General features: G+C 31.8%; 1 protein-coding gene across 1 annotated transcript in view; it reads left to right on the top strand.

Annotated features, from left to right (window-relative positions):
• The window catches only part of LOC150101856 (neuronal acetylcholine receptor subunit alpha-7-like), a 167066-nt gene extending 149950 nt beyond the window's left edge, over nt 1–17116 (top strand). The window contains exons 8-10 of the mRNA XM_090399916.1: nt 6951–7037; nt 13800–13909; nt 16606–17116. Coding sequence (XP_090256042.1) covers nt 6951–7037; nt 13800–13909; nt 16606–17055 — 647 coding nt within the window. The 3' untranslated portion in view covers nt 17056–17116. The remainder of the gene's footprint in view (nt 1–6950; nt 7038–13799; nt 13910–16605) is intronic.
• Nucleotides 17117–22153: the final 5037 nt, after the last annotated feature.

Consider the following 22153-nt stretch of genomic DNA (forward strand, 5'->3'; position numbering starts at 1 on the left):
ACTAATGAATATTTGGTGCATTTAACATCATGATGCAAATTGCTTTTGGCAATTTCTGAAATGGTCAAAAAATAAATAGAAAAAAAAAAACTAAGCCCACCAACGGCTAACCAATCTACTCTATATCTATAATAATAATTTGTGAGTTCAACGTATCTTATCATTGGCCTGTGGAGTAAGATAGGTGCTGAGATTCAGCAGATAGTAGAAGAAGAGGATAAAGATAGAGTGCATAGTAGCAGGGTAGAAGAAAAGAGGCCTCTGCTGACCTGTTTTAGCTGTTGACCCCCCCCTAGGGGTGCTTCTAAAACGGTCGTTGATTTTTCACTTTTGAAAAGGAAAAATCCTGAAAAGGAAAAAGATGAGAGACTAAGCGAAACTTAACAAGAGTAAATATATCTTAGGACTATGCGGAAGACATTTCTAGAGAGGAATTGGTTTGCTGAGCAAACCCAGAACAGTATAACCAGGAATAAGAAGGGAGATGACCTGGCCCGGAAGACCCCGTCCTGAAAAGGGATTGGGATCACCTTGATGTTGGCGTTCGCAGTCCGGGTTTGTTCAGGTCAACCCCAACCTGGGGACAGAAAAACTTTCAACTGGGATAGGACTAGAGATACCTGTGGGTTAAACGCTGATCAGGAAGGAAGATCGAGAAAGCGACAACACCTACAACTTGAAGGTGTTATAGGTGCAGACACAACTGGATTCCCCCCTGTATAATCTGGCAGATGGTTGGTGGGTCGCACCATCTCCTCAGGAACCGCTCTTCACCCTGCAAGTACCTCTCCTGCTCCAGGAAGCGGCGGAGGTAGGCAGGGAGACAGTTTTTAACACGGAGATAGATGCGGTCCTCCTCGTTAAGAAGGTATTTTTTCCTGATTTTCCAAATGTGATGTTTAATCACATTTATTAGGAAAATCAGGTGTTTCTTATTTTGGTTACTGGGGGCGGGAACTGTAACAAGACTATTTCGGCGAATGTGAGCACCGGGATCGCAAGCACCTCAGCCAGTCTGTGCCAAACACGCTGTACTGGCGGGCAGTGATAGACGAGGTGTCCTATGGTTTCTACTGCGCCGCAGACGGGGTTGCATGGTCGCGAGCTGTAGGCTGATTTGACCAGTTTCACCGGGAGTCTGTCGTAGGCAATTCTCCATGCTAAGTCCCGGTGAAAGGGTTGTCCCCAGCTATTTTTTAGGTTGGTGAATAGCACCTCTTCGTTTTTGCCCAGATCGGGCTTTTCCCAGTCAAAGTTGTCGAAAATTTTCCAGTACAGCTTGCTTGGGCTGAGCTGAAGTACTGGAACTCCATCCGTTGCCATTTTTTTGAAAAGTTTGCATATTGTGTAGTACCATTGTGGCACCGTCTCCGCACATGGTCCGGCATGGCCAGTGATCCCGAAGTAGCTTAGGAAAAATCCTATGAAGTATTTGATCAGGTTGCCGGAAGGGTGATTTGATGCGAGTGCTTTCCGTATTCTGAGCAGTTTTGGTTAGGTGGCAGTATTTGAGGATTGGCAGGGAGAATCCCCCTTGTGTGGGGGGAAGATGGAGAAAAGCCCTGCGCACCTCGTGTTTCCTGTTGTTCCAAAAAAATTAGTGATATGTTTGTAAATGGCCTTGTCTTGTGTGCCTGTGATGTTTGGTAGGTTAATGGTGTGTAGTAACATTTGTTTTAGGAATTGTTTTGATTATGGTCGCTCTACCTTCGAATGATAGGTAGTTAGGATTAAAAGGTTTGAGCTTTTCGCAACATGTTTCTATTAGGTTTTGCGTATGCAACACTGGGGTCGCTAGGAAGGGGATTCCTAGTATTGTAAATGGGCCGGTTGTTGGTTTCAAACCATACGGAAGACTGGCAGGGCCGAATTTCTATAAAATATAAAATCTATATCTATAAAAAGATAAGACGAAATTTGAAACGTTTTTATGTCACTATTAACATTACTGACAGGATGGGTGAAGCACTAGTGCTTTTCATATTCCCCTTTATCTGTGATGAGAGTTGTTTGGGAATGGGAGGTTTGTGAGCAGTTAAGCTCGCGCTCTGAGGGCAGTTTTGTTAGCTATGATCGGTTGAGAGTTTTTATGTCACTCCTTATCCTTATGAGGACTGGCTTAAAGGGGCGAAGCAAGAATGCTTTTCATCTTCCCCGTTATCTGTAGAGGACAGTGTAGGGATAAGGTGTTATTGAGCTATTAAAGCTCTGATCATGGCAGGAGGGTAACAGCAATAGCCGAGCCTCAGTTAAAACTTCATTGGCTACAGCATTGTCATCCATTACCTTCCAAGGGTATTAATCCATGCATCTCACGTCGATTCGCTACCCATCATCTACGGTATAGTATAGTATACTCGTGATATTAATGTGCCACAGGATATAAAACCACCTTTCTGGGTATGAATGCTATCTAAACAATTTTAAGGATGTTTTAAGCTTATTATTCAACTTTTGTTAAATTTCGGTTATCTAAATTTATAATAAATAATTTTTCTTTAATAGATAACGTTTTATGCATATTTTTATTTTATTTTTGCGAGTTATTATTGTGTTCCCCATAGACATTTTGCTACATTAATCGTCACAAAAATCTCTTTGCAAGCAAGTCGTATAATGAATACTTCACTTCATTACGCTATCCTGACTTCTTTCTTGCAGAAAAGCTGGAACATTATTTAATTAAAAATTATGAAATCACTGATCAGTAATGTCATGAGAATATATGTATGAAAATTCGAAACTATTAACTAAATGTCATCATTTCAGACTGAAATGTACGGTTGAATGAAGCACATGAAGTGTCACAAAAGTGAGACGTGCATTATCCTTTAGAAGAGTTCTGCCGGCAGAGGGCAGAACATATGAGATTCATAAAAAAGAAAGAATTGTAATTATAATATTCACATTATAGAAATTATTTGATATTATTTTATTATACAATTCATTAAGATTATTATCTGCATTTTATTATGTTGTTAAAATATTTAGTAGAATGGAATTTTATGATTGTGAAATTTTTAATATAAGTAAGCCTATAAATTTCAAACTTACAGATTTTAGCAAGAATGTTTACGATTCAGGGATTCAAACATTCTGTTTATTATGATCAAAGATGCATACAATCACTGTTTTGATTTTATGGCAAAGTGTTATATATTATAAGAATTTTATATTAAAATATTATACTTTATTGTATACAGTGTAGTGGTAAAAACTAACTATTGTACTTTGAAACTATGTTTATCTAAATGTTTATCTTTTATGTATTTTAAATAAAAATGTATAATTATTTTATAAAAATTAGTGTAAAAGTTTCTATCATATATTTCTAATTTATTAATCAGCAATCAGAAGATAATTATAATAAATAAGTGATAAATGAAGTTAACACCTTTTTATTATTTAACAAAATTTATATAATAAATGAACAAATGCCTTCGGAAACATGGAAGAAACCAATCATTTTTATTACAAATAGCTTATAAAATGAAGTATGTTTATCAAGAAATCATTTTTATTGCAAATAGTTTATAAAATTATGAAATGAAGTATGTTTATCAAGAAATATATGCTTTTTTATCAAGGAATTCTGTTTTGTTACATATATTTTATAAAATATATTTAACAAATGAAATATGTTTCTTTCATCAAGTAATTCAGTCTTCTTATATTATATGAATGATCTAATTACTGTCAATTATTAAACAAGAAAGGATGTGATTAAAAAAAAGCATAGTTAAATAGAAAGTTGAAGATTTCATATAATTGAAATTAAATAAAATTATCTCTTTGAGACATGTGAATGATGTCAAGTAGACAGACAGAAAATCGAGAATCCTATTTCAAATGTACATTGCAATGATTTAAGTTTAGAGATTTTTTTCGCTTCGATTTAAGATTACATTTTTGTCGTCATGATCCTAAATGTTTTAACTATAATTATGCTATGTGCTGTTATTATAAATATTTTAATATGCATAAAACGTGATGGTCCAATTACTACCGCCTTCATTCGGTTACTTTAACTGAAGTATTTAAAATTAATACGAATGTGCTACTTGAAAGTTTTCCAAGTACCGTTCTTTGTTTAAAGTTGTGTTTATTACTTCTTAATGTTGTCTCACGTAATAAGATGTTGCAAAATGAAATATGCACTACGCGTAATTAAGTATTTGGAACAAGTATAATGTAGAAAGAAAAATGCAATTTTTTTAAAAAAATCTAATTTTATTTTTTACTTCAAAAATAGTTGCAAGTTCGAAAACTTGGAAACTAATTTAGAAAATTCGAACATAATTTAATGCCTTAATCATAATCAAATTCCAGTTTCACCTTCAGTAGAAACTGGAATTTGATTACCACAACAATAAACATTATTTTACTTACCTCAACAAAAGAGATTAAGAGTGAAATAAAAATGAATATGTTACAGAATCCGATTAATTACGTGCCTGCACACACCCACAGAAAAGAGAGAGAGATGAATGCATACATAAAATATTCATCACACAAATTCTTGACTACACATAAATTTTGCTATCGATATGAGTGCATAAAATATAATTGATTTAATAATTCGACGAATAAAATTTACCATGTATGTGAATTTATGCTAAATTTTGTTCAACTTTTGACAGATAATTAACTGCATTAAAAAAAAAATTAATAAGAAAAATTATTTATGCCAATGAAAAAAAAATAGCATTTGAAATTTGTTAATCATAAAATTTAATTTTAATGTAAAATAAAATTTTATAAATTAATAAAATAAACTCAAAATAATACACCAAAATATATATAGGAAAAATGTAATATAAATAAAGATAACGTTATCTTCAAGCTTACAAAAGTTTCCATTACAGTGAAAATGCTTTTATCATACTACGAGTAGAATACTGCTTTATTGCAATTTATTAATCATTACCAATTTCTTAGTAGAGAAACATATCATTTGAGAAATGTACCAGTAGATACAGGTCAATGCTGTAATGGAGGGTTTTCACGAAATGATTATATCAGAAAGTTGAATCATATTTTGTTACTGCCGAGAAAACAAGCCGGTCTGTGAGTATTCCATGAAACGTACTTTATACTACGCTTCCTACTACAGACTAACCTACAAACCGTTTTAAAAGTTTAGTATGTTTTATGCAAGAGATGAAAGAATATTATCTGTATCTCGTATTTCTGTTCTCAACTACAAACAGACATAATTAAAAAGGTAAGACTTGATTTTTGAGGTTGGAAATGCGTCATGACATACATTCCTAAACGGTTTCATGACTAGTGTACAGATAAAAAAAAAGTGTTACTAGGAAAGACAGGTTGCATGGTGATCGTCTCTTTTGTTTGCAAAAGGTAGGCTAAATCATCTATGTTGTTTGTTTTAGTTTTATTAATAAAGTTATATGTTACATCATTTCTGTTTTTCTTATTTAATAATGATTACCAGCTATCACAGTAAATGGAGACTGATAGTTGTAAAGTCCAAGGACTCTACAACTAGGATGAATCCTTAGATTCTTTGAAGGTGTCACACAATAATAATCATTAGGCTCATATTCTGAAAGCTAATTCAGCCAATCCCTAGTAAGTTGGATTATCCGATTTCTTTTTCCTTGAAAGGAACTCCTACAGTGTCTTTTGGATACTTCCAAGAGGTATCTATTACCACAACTCAAATGATTTCGAGAACGTAAAACTTTTTTGCATATTCATAACGATTACTGGCTGTGGGAAAGTATAAATAAAATATAGTTAAAATATAAATAAAATTAAATAAAACTTATAACCTTTCGTTTCGGAATATATTATTTTATATTTTTCGATTTTTAAAGATATTTCCGGTAAGAAATATGCAGCTTTCTTTTTATATATCTATTTTGGAAACCTATATGCGATCATGGAGATAGGTAATCATCCATGAATACTACTGTCAGTAAATATATTAATCGTTCGAAATAAAAAAAATCACACGAATTTCGTGTAAAAATATAAAAATATTTTTGCTAGATGGACTGAGTCCTTGACTCTTTATCCCGTCATCTGATTGAGAAAATCTATGAATGGGGTATTATTATTGAGATCTGTATAAGCTCTGATCATGGCATGAGGGTAACAGCAATAGCCGAGCCTCAGTTAAATCTTCATTGGTTGCAGCATTGCTATCCAACCCTACCTGGGTACCCATTTTAATCGCCTCGTACGATATGCATGGGCTGTAATGGAGCTATTCTTATCCCGGCCACCACACGGGGACTCACTCTATATACTCTATAAAAATATAAAAATATTATTGAAGCTACTTAATAATTATATGATTTATATAAAAAGGGTGCATAAGTATTGCTCTACGCTAACATATGTAGTCAAAGAAAGATTTCTTAAATAATTAAGGTATAATGTTTGTTTAAAGTGACTACAGGTTATTATAAATTCTTGTTAAGCTATGGGGTGGTGAAGTCGTATTTTTAAATATATTTATCCATTTTCTTTTAATAAGACATATATTCGAGAGCCTTTGAATTTATGAACACTTAGACGGAAGAAACATATATACTAAGCATCGAAGATGATCTCATTTTGGAGATTAACTGATAATGGTAATTTGGCCATCACGGAATTAGCAATAGAGCACGTAAAAGAGCTATTTTCTTCTTCTTCTTCTCTCTTCTCAAAGTCACCCTGTTATCCGTCTTCAGGTGTCACCATCCTACTGTCATTGACCGTCTTTATGCTCCAGTTAGCTGAAGCACTGCCTCCAACATCAGACGCTGTGTCTATAATAGGTGCGACCACAGGGAGAACACTGTCTCTCTCTATCTTTCTTTCTCTCTTTCTCTTACTTTCTTTGTCTCTATCTTTAATATGCATGTATGCTAGCTTTGTAGTATAGTAGTGTAGTTTGATGTACCAAGTAAAGTCACAGCCCCATTTGTTGTTTCCAGGTGTTACCATCCTTCTATCCTTGACGGTGTTTTTGCTGCTGGTTGCAGAAACTATGCCACCAACCTCAGATGCAGTCCCCTTAATAGGTGCGACCACTCCTCCCAAGAAGTCCTATTAAATCCCTGCCTGAACCCACCTCTCCAGTGCTCTACATGTTGTCTGTTTGCTTGCGGTATCACTATGTGTCATCACTCCATCACGCACGTGTATATTGTCTAATGGATCCACTGTATTGATTCCCATACAATGTATATTGTACGAATGTTATCATCCTTAAAATGCTTTTGGCCTACTAAGAAAAAAAAAGTTCAAGTTTCCATGATATTTCATGAGTCAAAAGATTGCCTGAAATATCAGTTATTGTTTGGACTATTTAAGTCATTGGTCAATATACCGTGTTTTCCATCAATATCTCAGCACTGAGAATAAATCCCACAGTTTTTTTTTTTTTTTTTTTTCAAAATAGGCACGTCGAAATTGTTAGCTCAATGCTATATTTTCAGTTCAAACCTGCATCCTCTGCAAGCGTATTTATGTCATAACCATTTCGTGATTTAGTGATAAATTAAAAAAACATTGTATTATTAACGATATTTATTCAACAATATTATTAATTTTATTATTATTTTTTGTATTTTAATTTTTTTTCTAAAAGTTATCAGAAAAAATATGAGAAATTACTCATATTATTTAAACACCATTTATTAAATTAAATTATTTATAGTTTAAAACGGGCGAACATATAGATCTTATGTTATGCATGCAAATAGAAACCGCTTAGAGAGAATAAATTTGAGATACATATTACGAATGTTTGCTGGTTTTGTACTATGAATACGCTTCTATGAAAGAGAATTCCGTATATTTTACAATTAAGCGATTCAAAGAAGTTTATATTTATGTTAATTTGATGCAAGTATTAAAAAATAATATTTGGTTACTCGACGAGAGTTTTTATTTAACTAAACAGTAATAATTACTCTGTTCAAATACATTGTATCGTAGTAGAATCTTTTACGATTTGAATTTTAAGTAAAATTTTGTAGATATTCAGGTGCATGTGAGTTTTTTTTTTTTTTTTTGCTTTGCCTGCCTTTGAGCCTAAACTCGTAACAGTTTATTAGAAGACCTTAGATGTATTATATTGAATGTAGTAGTAGTGCGACGATATTGGAGGAAAATACGGTGTTTTTTTTAATAATACCGTTATTATGCAGTAATTCATTACTGAAAAATATTACTTAACAGATTGATTTTATTTAGTGTTTTTCATATTCAACAGCTATGATTAGATCGAAAGCGAATAGATCATCTACTTCGCAGTGGACTTAATACGTGCAGAAGAATATTCCAAGACAATATCATTATCATTTCGTGGAAGAACATTTCATATGTGCATAGTCCATCATTGGGATTTTCCTACATTAGTCATGTAATTTCCTATGTAGGCATTATTTTCTTTATAATATGCATAGTATAAGATTTTGCCATAAATGGCGATGATAAATGTTGGAAAACAAACTACTTTTCACAGAAACTTATCAGAACTGTTGATATTTCTCTAAAGCAAATTTCCATCTTATGATTTGCACATAGTTTTGTAATAGAGGAATGAAAAAAAATGGTTATGGTTACTAAAAATTCAGTCTTCATTAAGAACTAAAAAAGCAAAGACTTTTTTTGCCCATTTTTCTCTTTCCCTCTTTCTCAAAGGTTTTATATGGAATTCTATATAGTTTTTTACATATTGCATTCAACTGTTCATTTTTGGCAGCTATGGGTGTGGCTTTCCAAAGAAATGAAAAAAAAAAAAACATACATTAAACTTAATAATTTCTGAAATTAATTAATTAGAAAAATATTTCAATTAGCTCCATTTCCAATATGTTCGATTTCTACGTATTTCGATAGATCAATGTGTATATAATCGCTAGTTAATTGATGCAATTTGGACTAGAAGGCGGAAACTGTTATTTATTGCAGAAATTCTTTTAGAATGGAAGCTACGAAATTAGATATTCTTTCAGATTTTTTTTTTCGTTTGTTTGATATTAGAGAGTCAGATCTTCTAAATTATACAAGGAATTTTGACCTGTTATTCTCATATGCCTCTTTTCAAGTATCTGCAATATGCTCACCACAGCAGAAACAGCCACGAAAAAGAAAAAAAAAAGTTTATTTTGCCTGTCTCAAACCACAAAGAAGAAGTTTAGATGCATATAAAAAGAAATGCATGAACAGTTTTACTTTGCAGCTGTGAACTGGAAATACAACAAGTTTTTTGCATGATTCATCAGATTCATGAGTAAATATGAGTAATTAGATAATAGATATTTTGCTTTGCTGTTTCCATTTGCAATATTTTCTTTTACATACCTATACACATCACTGGTGATGAAGCAGTAACTTTTAAAGTAAAATATAGACGTTTAATGAATCGTCTAATTATTTATGCTTCAAAAGATATTAAATGCTTATTTTTTTTAAATAATCACTCCACACATTGACACTACTTGTATTTCAAAGGTTTCAAGAAAAAATCCTTCACATAGTCGTTATGACATATAATCATACAATAAGCTATCAACTTCGTCATATAATAAAATAAATTCTTCTATCTATGGAGTCTGCTATATAAAATTTATCATTCTCAAACAATTAGAAATATTTCTTCTGTCTTCAAGTAAAGCAAATAGTTATGCTGTACCATTAAAATGGTAGACCAATATTCTATTGTAAGATAGAAAATTAAAAATTATAAAACATTTGGCTGCCATTCAGAGAAATTCAGCCAAAGATTATTATTATTTATTATTCAATAAATAATATTGAAAGAGCAGCATAAGAAATTAACAGAGATAATTCAAACAGAAAACAGTTGACAAGTTCTGCGAATAAAAACTGAAGATTAATATTTCAGAGAATACTACTGAGAGATAATAATATTACACCACATCTGTAATTTAACATTACTGATATTCAGATAAAAAAAGAGAACATTAACATTTAGTTAATAACACTAAAAAACATCGAAAGAGAATATTTCGATGTTCTTTAGTGTTATTAAAACCGTTATTTTAAAATTGTTAAAATAACGATACCAATAATAGTAAAATAAAATATAAATTGTATAGATAGAATAATTCGGAAATAGAATAATTCAGAAAAAGGGGGTTGCGTTTTTCCATGTCAAAAAATATACTAATATTATCTGAATAAAAATATGGTGTACTGTGATAAACAATAACATTATTATTTATTAATTTCAAATATTGTTATTTTGGTATAATTGATATTTATTAATACATTTTTAATAATATTAAATATAGTTCTTATAATCTATTAAAAGATCAGCACTAAAACAATTATTAGATTCTAATAGTTCTATAACAGTGCTCCTCAATTTTAGCTTAACTGCTGCTTCCCTTCATCTTCTTCGATATTGCTGTTCGGATCTAAAAGTGTATTCACTACTTTGATTTACTAGTGTTAAGTGGTAAGAACATTTAACACAGTTCATAGTGTTATTTTTATAGATTTAAAGGATGGGAAAAAATTGTAGACTTTAAGGAAGGCTGTAGTCTTCAGAAGAATACAATATTATGAAGACGTCAGTCGGTGCTCGAAGATAAATCATGAAATAGATGATTCAAATTATGAATTAGCATTATAAAAATAAAGGCACAGAAAATATTAATGTTGTCTAATTTATATTTATTGTCAGTTACTCCAATCTCTACTCAAAAATTATAGTAATTAATAGTAATTATTTTCTTTTTTTTTCTTCACACAAATACTTCCCTTTTTCCTTAATAATAATAATAACAATAATAATAATAATAATAATAATAATAATAATAATAATAATAATAATAATAATAATAATAATAATAATAATAATAATAATAATAATAATAACTCATTCACGTCACACTGGACAGCGTACATCCAACACCTATACAGTTGTAAAATTATAATGATCACTATATAATAGGGTTCCGGTATAATTTTATAAAATGTTTACTATAAGCTATGAATTGTATATTATGCATATTTCTGTATCTCCATATAGCTGGAATAGAAAATAAATGAATAAATAAAGAAATAAATATATTTGGCATCGTAAAATATATTTGACTTCGTAAAATTTAAAACACATTTAAAACGTTTTAGTGTGTGTGTGTGTGTGTGTGTGTGTGTGTGTGTGTGTGTGTGTGTGCTGGCCTTAATAACGCAGCTACCTGATGGATGCGATTGTTTTTATACATCATTATCATCATCATCATCATTGCTTGCATTAATCTTACCTGGAATACTCAGTAAAGAAATTCTTCTGTAATTCTGAGATTCAGTTTTATTTCTCTTTTTTTTTTTTTTTTTTTTTTTTTTTTTTTTATAAACGGGTACCATGAGATCTCTGCTCCAATCCTCTGGAATTCGACCTTCTGATCATGCGTCCTGAATTCTGCAGCACACCCATTTTAAAACATTTACACTTCTATATATTACCAGCAGTTCAGGTCGAATATCATCTACCACAGTTGCGTTTCCACATTCGGCTTTTGATAACTTTTTTACCTCAAATACTGACATTTACTTTGGATTGTATTGACTATTTTCTACTATTGTTCTTCAATTAGGATCTTTCAAAGTAATTACTCCTGACATTTAGAATATGTTATCTTCACCCTTTATGTAATCATTATTCTCTGTAATTCTTTTCCTCAGTTTCTATGCTTTTTAAATAGCTTCCAGAACATTTTGACACCTTCTTGACATTTATCTTTTGTATTCTTATCTAAGTTTGCCCTTCCTGAGATTTATCCTCTATATTCTTAACAAAGTCTTTATGACTTCTATGTAGCTGCTTTTACAAGTGTTGTTTTGCTTTCTTACATTTTCCTCTGTATCCTCTCAGGGTACATTCTGATTTACTTTCTAGGATCTTTCGATTTTTTTTTTCCAGGACTGCCTCTTTAACCATGGAGTTATGATATTTCAATCCTGCAAACAACTTTACCATATGCTTCACTGTCTGAATATTAATGTTTTCTTAAGCGGTTTGGTGATGAATCTCCAATGTTTGCTTATTGTGTTCAAACTTTTTTTTAATTTTTTTTTATAATATTTGAATCTAGAGTTCACCTCTGAAAGCAGCTAGACTTCAACATGAAATTTTATTCTGCTCAAAGCCAAATGGTGGTCGCTTCCTATTTCAATAATAATTCTCCGCTATAATCTTGTCCTGAACCAGTGTAATATCAACAATAGCACACTCAATGAGAATTTTCGTATTTCTTATGGCTTCTTATGTGAATTTATATATGTATGTGGGAATATAGTATTGGTAATGGCATATCCCGAGCAGAATCTAGTACATACCATTATTATTAATATTGCTCCCTCCTTCTCCCAATTTTCCCAAAACATTTCTGTATGTCTGGCACTCATTTCCTACTCTGTTGTTACGATCTCCACCAGATCAAGTTTTTCTTTGTGTCAGCTGCTTTCTCTAAGTGATTCGAAAAATTCCTCCTCTTCTGCTATAGGACAATTTTTTGTGTGACCATAAGGATACACAAATTTCACTGAACATTTTTTTAAAATTTTTTATTTTGATGTTTCCCACAAAACTCTGCTAAATATTGAATACAATTCAAGAAGATCATCCTCGCGTTTAGTTCAATATTATAGCTAACACTTTATTTTCATTACTGCCTCTATATAACACTGTAATAGTTGTTTTTAGAAGTATCTCGTCTGTTTTTGTTTTCTTTGTTTCGCTAACACCAATTATATGGATTGATATTTCTCTAGTTCTTCAGTTCCACTTCTTTTCTTTTGATGTCTCTTATATGTTGCCAATTTTGAATTCTGCTGATTCTGATTTGAAATTTGCGCAGTTGCTTCAAGCGACTGTTCACTGTTCGCTCTGGTTCTTAACTTTCTGCATCATACCAAATAAAAATCGATAACACATTCTTCACAAATCTCCCTACAACATACAGATATTAAAAACAAAGTACTGTTTATCGTCATTAATGGCGGAAACTCATTAATTTAAAATATTTATTTGACATTTAATCAATTATAGGAGGATATATATATATATATTTTTTTTTTAAAAACTGACACTTTCCATCAGTATACAATTTTATTTAATACAAAATAATAAAACATCCGCATTGCAGATGAATAAACAATTTAACTCATGTTACAATTATAAAATAACATTTTTGTACGTTAAGACTGTTCATATTATTAATTAAGAAATATGAATCGATATGATTGAGAAAGAGGCAAAAGTTGAATATGCATTTATATTATAAGGTGCATATAAGACTATATATTACACTGTTCTAGTTTCATAGAGAAAAACAATCTGGTATCTAAGCTGAAGCGCCACCCAGTGGGGTAACTACTGTACATTATTTAACACTTCACCATCACCATGCATGTTTTGCAGCATAGCACAAAGCATCGTGATGCATGCGCTGCATGATTAATTTGCCTGACAATAACGCTTGCGAATTAATTATGGCAATTATATACCTTTGTTTCATGCTTGATATGCGTGCAGCCTGGCTTGTAGCGAATGCAGAAGTCATGTAGAGCAATGGGAATGAAAAATGATTTTAAATTCTTTAAGAATGTAATTAAAACTAATCATATATTGTTTTTTTATTTATTTTTAAATATAATTTTAAAAAATAAAATAAATTAGTTTCTTAAAAATAAATAAATTAATGCAAAAATTTTTAAACACCATTTTTAATAGTATATATGAATTTAACTTATGAAGGGAATTTACATCTTAATTCCTGAAGTTCTATATCAATATTCTTCAGGTACTTACTTTGCCTGCATCATGATCATGGTAGCCTTTTCTGTAGTAATGACTGTCGTTGTTTTAAATTATCATCACCGAAGTTCGGACACTCACGAAATGCCCGAATGTGTAAGTATTACTTCCTTATTCTCATCAATTGAATACATCTAAATATTTCATATATTCGGATTCCAAGTGCAATCAAGCAATTATTAAGCATTCATATGACACGTGTTTTAATTTTGTTGTTTTCTTTCTTATTAAAATTTCCAAATTTATTTTCAGTAGGAAGTAGGATCAATCTTTGCATCTCCTAATATTTATTTTGTTTGAAATTATTATCATAAATTTTAATGTACAAGATCACTATCTGTTTTGAGGTTACTTAGCATTATAAAACTTTAATTAAGTATAATAACAATCAGCCAGAATGCGTTCACACAACTTCGTTTAGCTTTTCCTTTGGGACCAAATTAATCAACCCTTTCATTAGATGCTCATAAGTTTATGAAAGGTTTAATTCAAAACCGACTAATTACTTTCCATTCTTTTTTAGAATATTCATTTATGAATAGCTTATAGATTTTGTTTCATTCACGATATCAAAAATTACTTGAAATGTTGTAAACAGCTGATTTCTCATTCGTTATGACTTGAAAATAGCGTAAGTTTAACTACTGTTAATTTCACAGAGCTGTTTCAAAATTTCAGACAATGCTTATTTATCAAGTTTATTTTAACCAAATTAATTTCTCATTGCAGGTTGTTTTAAATGCGTAAACGTTATGTATACAAATTTATATTTTTTTTTTATAAATAAATTTAAGCTACTATTTTATACACCATATAATAGTTGTTCTTTTACAACGAGAATAATTCAAACATTTCAATACACTTCGCGGCCTCGTTTTTATTTTTTTAATCTTATTTTACTATATTTTTTATTGTATTTTGGACACACTATTCGTTACGTTACGACATGCGGGTGTAAAAATAAGTAAATAATCAAGTACGTAAATAAATAAAGAAAAATATGAAATCTCACCCTGCTGCTATCTACTAGCATACTATAGATTTACATTTCCTGAGTCAGATCAAATTAAATAGAAAAAAGTCAGTTGGTTGATGGGTAAAAATTATGCTTAGTGAACTAAAATCATGAGATGATGGAACGATGTTTGTCAACTGCTAATGTTTTTCTGCTGATATCTGATGAAAATCACGAAACTTTTACATTTCACTCACCTTCATTAAATAGTTCTTATAAACTTTCCTCATATCCTAGATGAGATTAGAACTCAGGAGTTTCAAATTCTGATTCCCAAAACCAGAATATTGTGTGATTGACTTTTATAGGGACTTAATGCTTCACTGTACATGAAACTGTTATGTGTATCTCTTCATTATTCATCTTTCAATCGCTTCTTGGAGATCCATAGTGTTTAAAATCAATAACTCATTCAGTTAGAATTGTTTTAGACCACAGTAAGACGTTTTCTAAATCGTAGTATATTATTCCGATTGTATTCCAACAGCCTTCCCTCATGCAGATTAAAACATATGCATACATACTTTAAAATAAATATTCTTCAAAAATAATTTTGGAAGATTTTATCATAAAAAAATCAGCTAACTCCTTTTATTCCCTTATAGGAGAGTATTCGACGCAATGTTTGCCCTATCTAACTTTTGGAGACTGAGTGGGGCAGTTCAATCCCACCGGTAGCCAATCAGAGATAGCTGGCCGAAGATTATTACTAATTATAAGCGGCAACCGATGAAAAGATGACTAACAAGTGTTACCATCTCTTAGTTTTTACCCTAACACGATATGTTATTCTCTGTAGTGTGGGTTGTATTGTTAAAAAAATGTTAGAAAATGTTCCCCTAGTCAGCGACTAGAAATGGACCTTTCTTCATTACTAAGCGCCTAGCGCCAAGGAAGCAAACTCTACTTCCACTGGCCTATAGAAGATTTGCTTTTTATTTAATATATAAATTTAAAGTTTTAAATATAAATACAATTAAATAAATTTAATCTTTAAATTTATGATCAGAATTACAGTACCCATTTTGATAACCAGGACACTTTTAAATATGCCACTTGTTTTTGTAATTATAAGAATCTCTTATTTACAGTATTAGCAAATAAAAAATGTTTCGTTCACAAGCAACAGTTTTTATAAAAATGAAAATAAAATCACCTAATAAATAAAATAACTAACGAAGTAATAAAAAGTTACTGTGAATTATGTCCAAATGTGAGAAAGCCAAGCGACCTACATAACGTGGATCAACAATTACTAAGCGTCTAGCGTTGGGCGAGTAAATGGCAACGAGGCTTAATTAGATTAGCTGGCTCACTGGCATGTGAACTTCTAGTTTCATAACTTTCCATGCAACTTAATGTAACAACAGTTGGATGTTTTGTTCGCTAGTAATAACTTGGAATAAAGTGAACCATACGAAAAGGAGAAAATTAAACGTTTTCACATTTATGCATCGTTGGAAATAAATTTACAAATGCTCAAACTTTCCATTTCAGTATTTATTTATACAATATTCTGGTTCAGAGGGCGCTGTTTACATTTTTATCAGTTACGTATGATATAAAGCATTTAATTTCTGCTTTATACATTTAAACTAGATTTTAATAATAATAATAATAATATTTAAATTGATTTATTATAAAAGAAATTTAGTTACTTTTTATTAATATGAATTAAACTAATAAACAAATAAATATTTGTAGTCTTAATTTGAATTTTAAGCGATATTTTTTTTAAAAAAATATAATATATCTTTTATACCTTTTTGTTTTTTAGATAAAATCAATCTTCCTCGGTTGGTTGCCATGGATACTGAGAATGGATAGACCAGGCAAAAAAATAACGCGAAAGAGCCTTTTAATGAATAACAAAATGAAAGAATTAGAACTCAAAGAAAGATCTTCTAGAAGCCTTTTAGCAAATGTGTTAGATATTGATGATGACTTTCGCCAACAGAACAGTATGGGGGCATTTTTGCATGTTGCAGGAGAAGACCCTGCAACATTACATTCATGTTTCAGTGCACAGAGAGAACTGGGATCCATACTCAGAGAACTTCGATATATAACGAACCGAATGCGAAAAGAAGACGAAGTGAGCGATATAATAGCCGAATGGAAATTCGCTGCCATGGTGGTAGACAGAGTGTGTCTAATTGTATTTTCAGCATTTACCATCATATCAACGTGTGTGTGTTTATTCTCAGCACCCCATCTAGTGGCCTGATGTTCATTGAACACTATGGTGCATCAATATACAGTTCATATCAATCGTGACATCTCGCTGAAAACAAATTTTGCGGCCTGCATAATATTTTGTGATTTTTTTACAACGACAATGAACTTCTTCAATGACTTCGAGAGTTCCAAGCACAATCCGGGTTTTCGAATATACAATATAAACAAGATGACAATGGTCCTGTGGTATTCAGCTGCATTTGTGCCTCCTTATGAATCAACCACCTTCCTTACCTTACATCTCCCCAGCCTCTGATCTTTCCCTACTTTAAGTCCTATGAAAACACATACACCTTACGGGTTCTAGATGTAAGTGACGATTATTGTAAAACTTAGGACCAGATCTTTATAATTCTCTTTAGTCCCGACCTTGGACCATTATGTGTTCTAAACCTAATATATTCCATAGCTATATAATACGAATGAACAGAGAAAGACAGATAGTACGAATTACTGGCACTTGTGTAGTATTTTGTTAACAGTAAGTGTGTGCGTTTTGGTGGTTCGTGTGGTAAGAAATGGTAAGTAATGTTAATTCTTCTACACAAAGCCAGGTGTGTCATTAGAAGGAACTAGTCCAGCAAACAGGCTTCAGTCAATATACTATTCGATTTAATCAATACTCTCCCCCCATAATAATGATATCGTAGATTACAATCTAAATAATTTCCTAACCGTCATCCTAAAGGAATAGAGTTATACTCACTGTAATGTGCCGGTGAAAATAAGCTCTATTTTAAGAAAATCCAACGCCATAAAGCATAAGTTCAAAGCCTTGAAATAAAGCTCAAACTAGTTAATGAAATGGTATGTAAAAAGACGACTGTTTTAGATAAAAATGAAAAAACAAAAGAAAAAATAAACTATGTGTTTTAAATAATACAAGCGTTGATTCTTTACAAAACTTAATTAGGATAATTTGTTAAAGTACTGCATTTATTTACCATCCTGAATATCAGGATGATGACACTTCTTGATAATGCCAAAGACACCTTTTTAATATAAATATATCAACATTTAAATAACACACGGTAACTGAATTAAGTAGAACCTTATACAATTACTTATCCTTATATAAGGACTGGCTTAAAGGGGCGAAGCAAGAATGCTTTTAATCTACCCCGTTATCTGTAGAGGACAGTGCATGGATAAGGTGTTATTGAGCTATTAAAGCTTTGATCATGGCAGGAGGGTAACAGCAATAGCCGAGCCTCAGTTAGAACTGAGGCTCGGCTATTGCTGTTATATATATATATATATATATATATATACAATTGCTTAGTCCTTATAAGGACTGGCTTAAAGGGGTGAAGCAAGAACGCTTTTCATCTTCCCCGTTATCTTTAGCAGATAGTGTAGGGATAAGGTGTTATTGAGCTATTAAAGCTCTGATCATGGCAGGGGTAACAGCAATAGCCGAGCCTCAGTTAGAATTTCATTGGCTACAGCATTGCCATCCATTACCCTCCAAGGGTATTGAATTGAATGAATCAATCACAGCATCTCACGCTATACAATTGCTACGCTTGTGATGCATCTCTTGAAATGTTGACATATTTATATTAAATAGGTGTCTTTGGTATTTTTAAATATTCTTATGTTTTATTCATTTTCTTTAAATTTCTATTTAAAATTTATTATTAACATATTATTTCTTATGAAAATTAATCGATTTTTATTTTATGAACAAAAGCTTGTTTTTAATGTATTTTACATTTAAACCAGATCATCTGGTGATCTGTGTGGTAATGAATTTGTTGCTATTATATTCATATATACTGAAAACATTTATGCCTCTGATTAGAAGCATGGGTAGATATTTTATTGAAAAAGCAATTTAACTATGCTTTATTCTTCAGTTTTTCACTATTATTATTTAACATAATCAACCTGTCAGATGCGACCTTCCATTTTTATTTATTCATTTCTTTTTAGCGAATCTTTGTGAAACTAATCCGTTGTCTCGTGCTTTCAGGCTCACAAAATAATACAATTCTGTAAAACAAATATATGTAGGTAGAAATTATTAGATTCAGTGGTAATCTGGCTTGAAATCGTACAAAGATGAGCAGCAGTTTCATATTAACGTGAAGATTATGACCAACAAATTGAATTACGGGTCTCAACGTCAGCTAGTGTGTTTGCGAACCTGACCTCATGATCATGAAAGGTTCACATTAACATTTAACCTGCTTGTGGGTCTATCTAACTCTCCAGTTGATCATTATAACAATGGGAAAGTTTCAACTTTTTTTTCTATTGCATTTGATTGAACAGCAAATTTTCGTCTTTATATATGAAGAACTGCAATATCACTTTATCAGTTGCCATGTTGGAATTCATAATAAAAAAAGCAGCATAGAATGGATCTCTCTGTACAAATAGTATCTTTCACAATAAATATTCCCAGAAGATAGTCAAGTCCCAAAAGAAATAAATATACTTATTAAGGTATAATAAGCACTGGGACCGAATATACCGACCCTGTGGTATATTGGGTCCATTGTCTGAGTCCCAGAAAAAAAATCAGTTGCCGAGTGCACCAAATTGCGTTTCTCTCCTATACTGGAAAATATATTCCATAAATTGGATATATAGGAATTTTTTTAAAAAATTTAAAATTTTATTGACTTATTTATTAATGAAACGAATGGTAATTTAGTAGAAGCTCATTTCAATCACTCCTCTGAAAATAGCAATCTTCAGTTCCATATCTTTCTACAAGTATTACTAACAGCTGTTGATATAAACCCATATAGTACTCTTGCATGTCTCATGTCACATCTCTACGCAATAAAATATAACTTATAGTTACTAAAGTTCCTCAGTATGTTAACCACTAGACTAGGAATTTTTTTTCAATGGAATTTTCTTTAACTTAATAACTCTAAAGAAACTGGAAAGAGAAAAAAAAAAACACCATCTCTAAATTCACATCATTACTGGTTATTTTATAAGGAAGAACATCGACCGTGAGATGTGGTGATTGATTCATTCAATCCAATACCCCTTGGAGGGTAATGAATGGCAATGCTATAGCCAATGAAGTTCTAACTGAGGCTCGGCTATTGCTGTTACCCTCCTGCCATGATCAGAGCTTTAATTGCTCAATAACACCTTATCCACACACTGTCTTCTACAGATCTACAGATAACGGGGAAGATGAAAAGCATTCTTGCTTCGCCCCTTTAAGCCAGTCCTTATAAGGATAAGGAATTGTTAAGGATGGGGAGAATCAATCGACCGTGAGATGTGGTGATTGATTCATTCAATCCAATATCCTTGGAAGGTAATGGATGGCAATGTTGTAGCCAATGAAGTTCTAACTGAGGCTCGGCTATTGCTGTTACCTCCTGCCATGATCAGAGCTTTAATATCTCAATAACACCTTATCCCTGCACTGTCCTCTACAGATAACGGGGAAGATGAAAAGCATTCTTGCTTCGCTCCTTTAAGCCCGTCCTTATAAGGACTAAGGAATTGCTAATTTCGCACAGATCATTATGAGGATGATGCACTACAGCATTTGTACAAATTGATTTCGACACGTTTGATTACTTTTCTGATGTTTGTTCAGCTTGTGGGAGGAGGTGGGGGATTCAACTGGAATTCTTTCAAGGAAGTATTTGAAAGACCAGTCGTCCTGAACAAGAACTGTTTGTATAAACAGGGGAGTGGGGGGAAAGAAACCTACAACCTTTTGACATTTTAAATAGAAACAGCATTTCATATAAGTATAATTGTACAATTTAAGATCCGTCGAATTGCAGAAAATACATCGTAATTCATAAAAAGTTTATTAAATCAGATTATTTTTTAAAAGCGCCCATCAAACAGTGCACTCACCCCTTAAATCTTTAAGAGACATCAAAGTTTCTGGAGAATAACAATTGAATTTCTGCCTTTTTTTTTTTTTTTTTTACTAAGCTTAGTCTGAGCGAATTGAAAGATGATAAAATAAAGGACCAAGAATAATTAGAATAATTGGCTCCGCTTTGAAGGTATTTATTTAATTAAATAAATACGAACAAGTGCTTTATTTTCGTTTTTATTCAGAGTGTGTTTAACTACTTTTAGTTGGTGTAGTGTTCATAATGAAATGGAATTTAATTAACTCGCTCTTTGGTTAATGCATATTAAAACACACATTTTAAAAAAATAGAAGAAGAAGAGTAATTACAAACTTGTTTAGTTATTAGTTAACACAAATTCAGGTAAAGTTTTGAAATAAAGGGGAAAAGAACTTCTACCTTTATTTTTCCAGTTTTCATTCTGATATCCATATATTTAAATTGTTTTTCTTCTAACCCGAAAGCACTTTCTTTTTTCATATAAGAAGAAATTGATTATATTGTTTTTTAAGCATCTCATTGCTTTTCTTCTTGCAGTTGCGTTATTTGTGTAAGGTTTATTTTATATTTTTTAAATTAATTTGTCCCATGAAAGGTTTGGAAACGAATACCGCGTGAGAATTGTAAACTGAACATCTGGAAAAACCTTTTCTACACACAAAATAAAGTTTTATGGTAAGTTCAAGCATCTAAATATGTAGGCAGTAGTCTCACAAAAGACACTGAAAATGATCTACCATGTGTCATAATAATTGAAGTTTTCTAGGCTGCGGCAGTTTACCTTTTTATGATAATAAGCATATATTCCACAACTGAGGTCCAGTTTCAAAATCGAAACTCATTCGTGGAATTGAAGTTCAAACGAAAACTGTCCTGATCACTTCAGGACTATGGACTATGAGAACATACTGTAAGGTGCTGACTTTGTTCAGAGAGGATGAGGAGTTGGGGGGATAACATAGAAACATATGAGAAGATGATTGGAGGTTTCATAGGACAAAGGTAGGGGAGATTTTACGGTACATGGTAAGGTGAAAAATAGCTATAGGTCATTTCTGGAATTTGAATATGAGTTCGATTCAACAAGAGAATGCAAAGCAGATTTTTCTCGTTTTTTCTGGTGAGCGAGTTGAACCTGTTGGCAGGGAGATCAATGGGGTCGGTATCGTTTCCAGACGAGTCCCGCTTTACTCTGCAGAGCGACACCAGACCTGCTCTGATATCAGAACTAGGGAC

This window comes from Typopeltis vanoorti, chromosome 11 (assembly GCF_054136105.1).
Source record: "Typopeltis vanoorti isolate ZY-2024b chromosome 11, IOZ_Tvanoo_1.0, whole genome shotgun sequence".
Classification (NCBI taxonomy): Eukaryota; Metazoa; Arthropoda; class Arachnida; order Uropygi; family Thelyphonidae; genus Typopeltis; species Typopeltis vanoorti.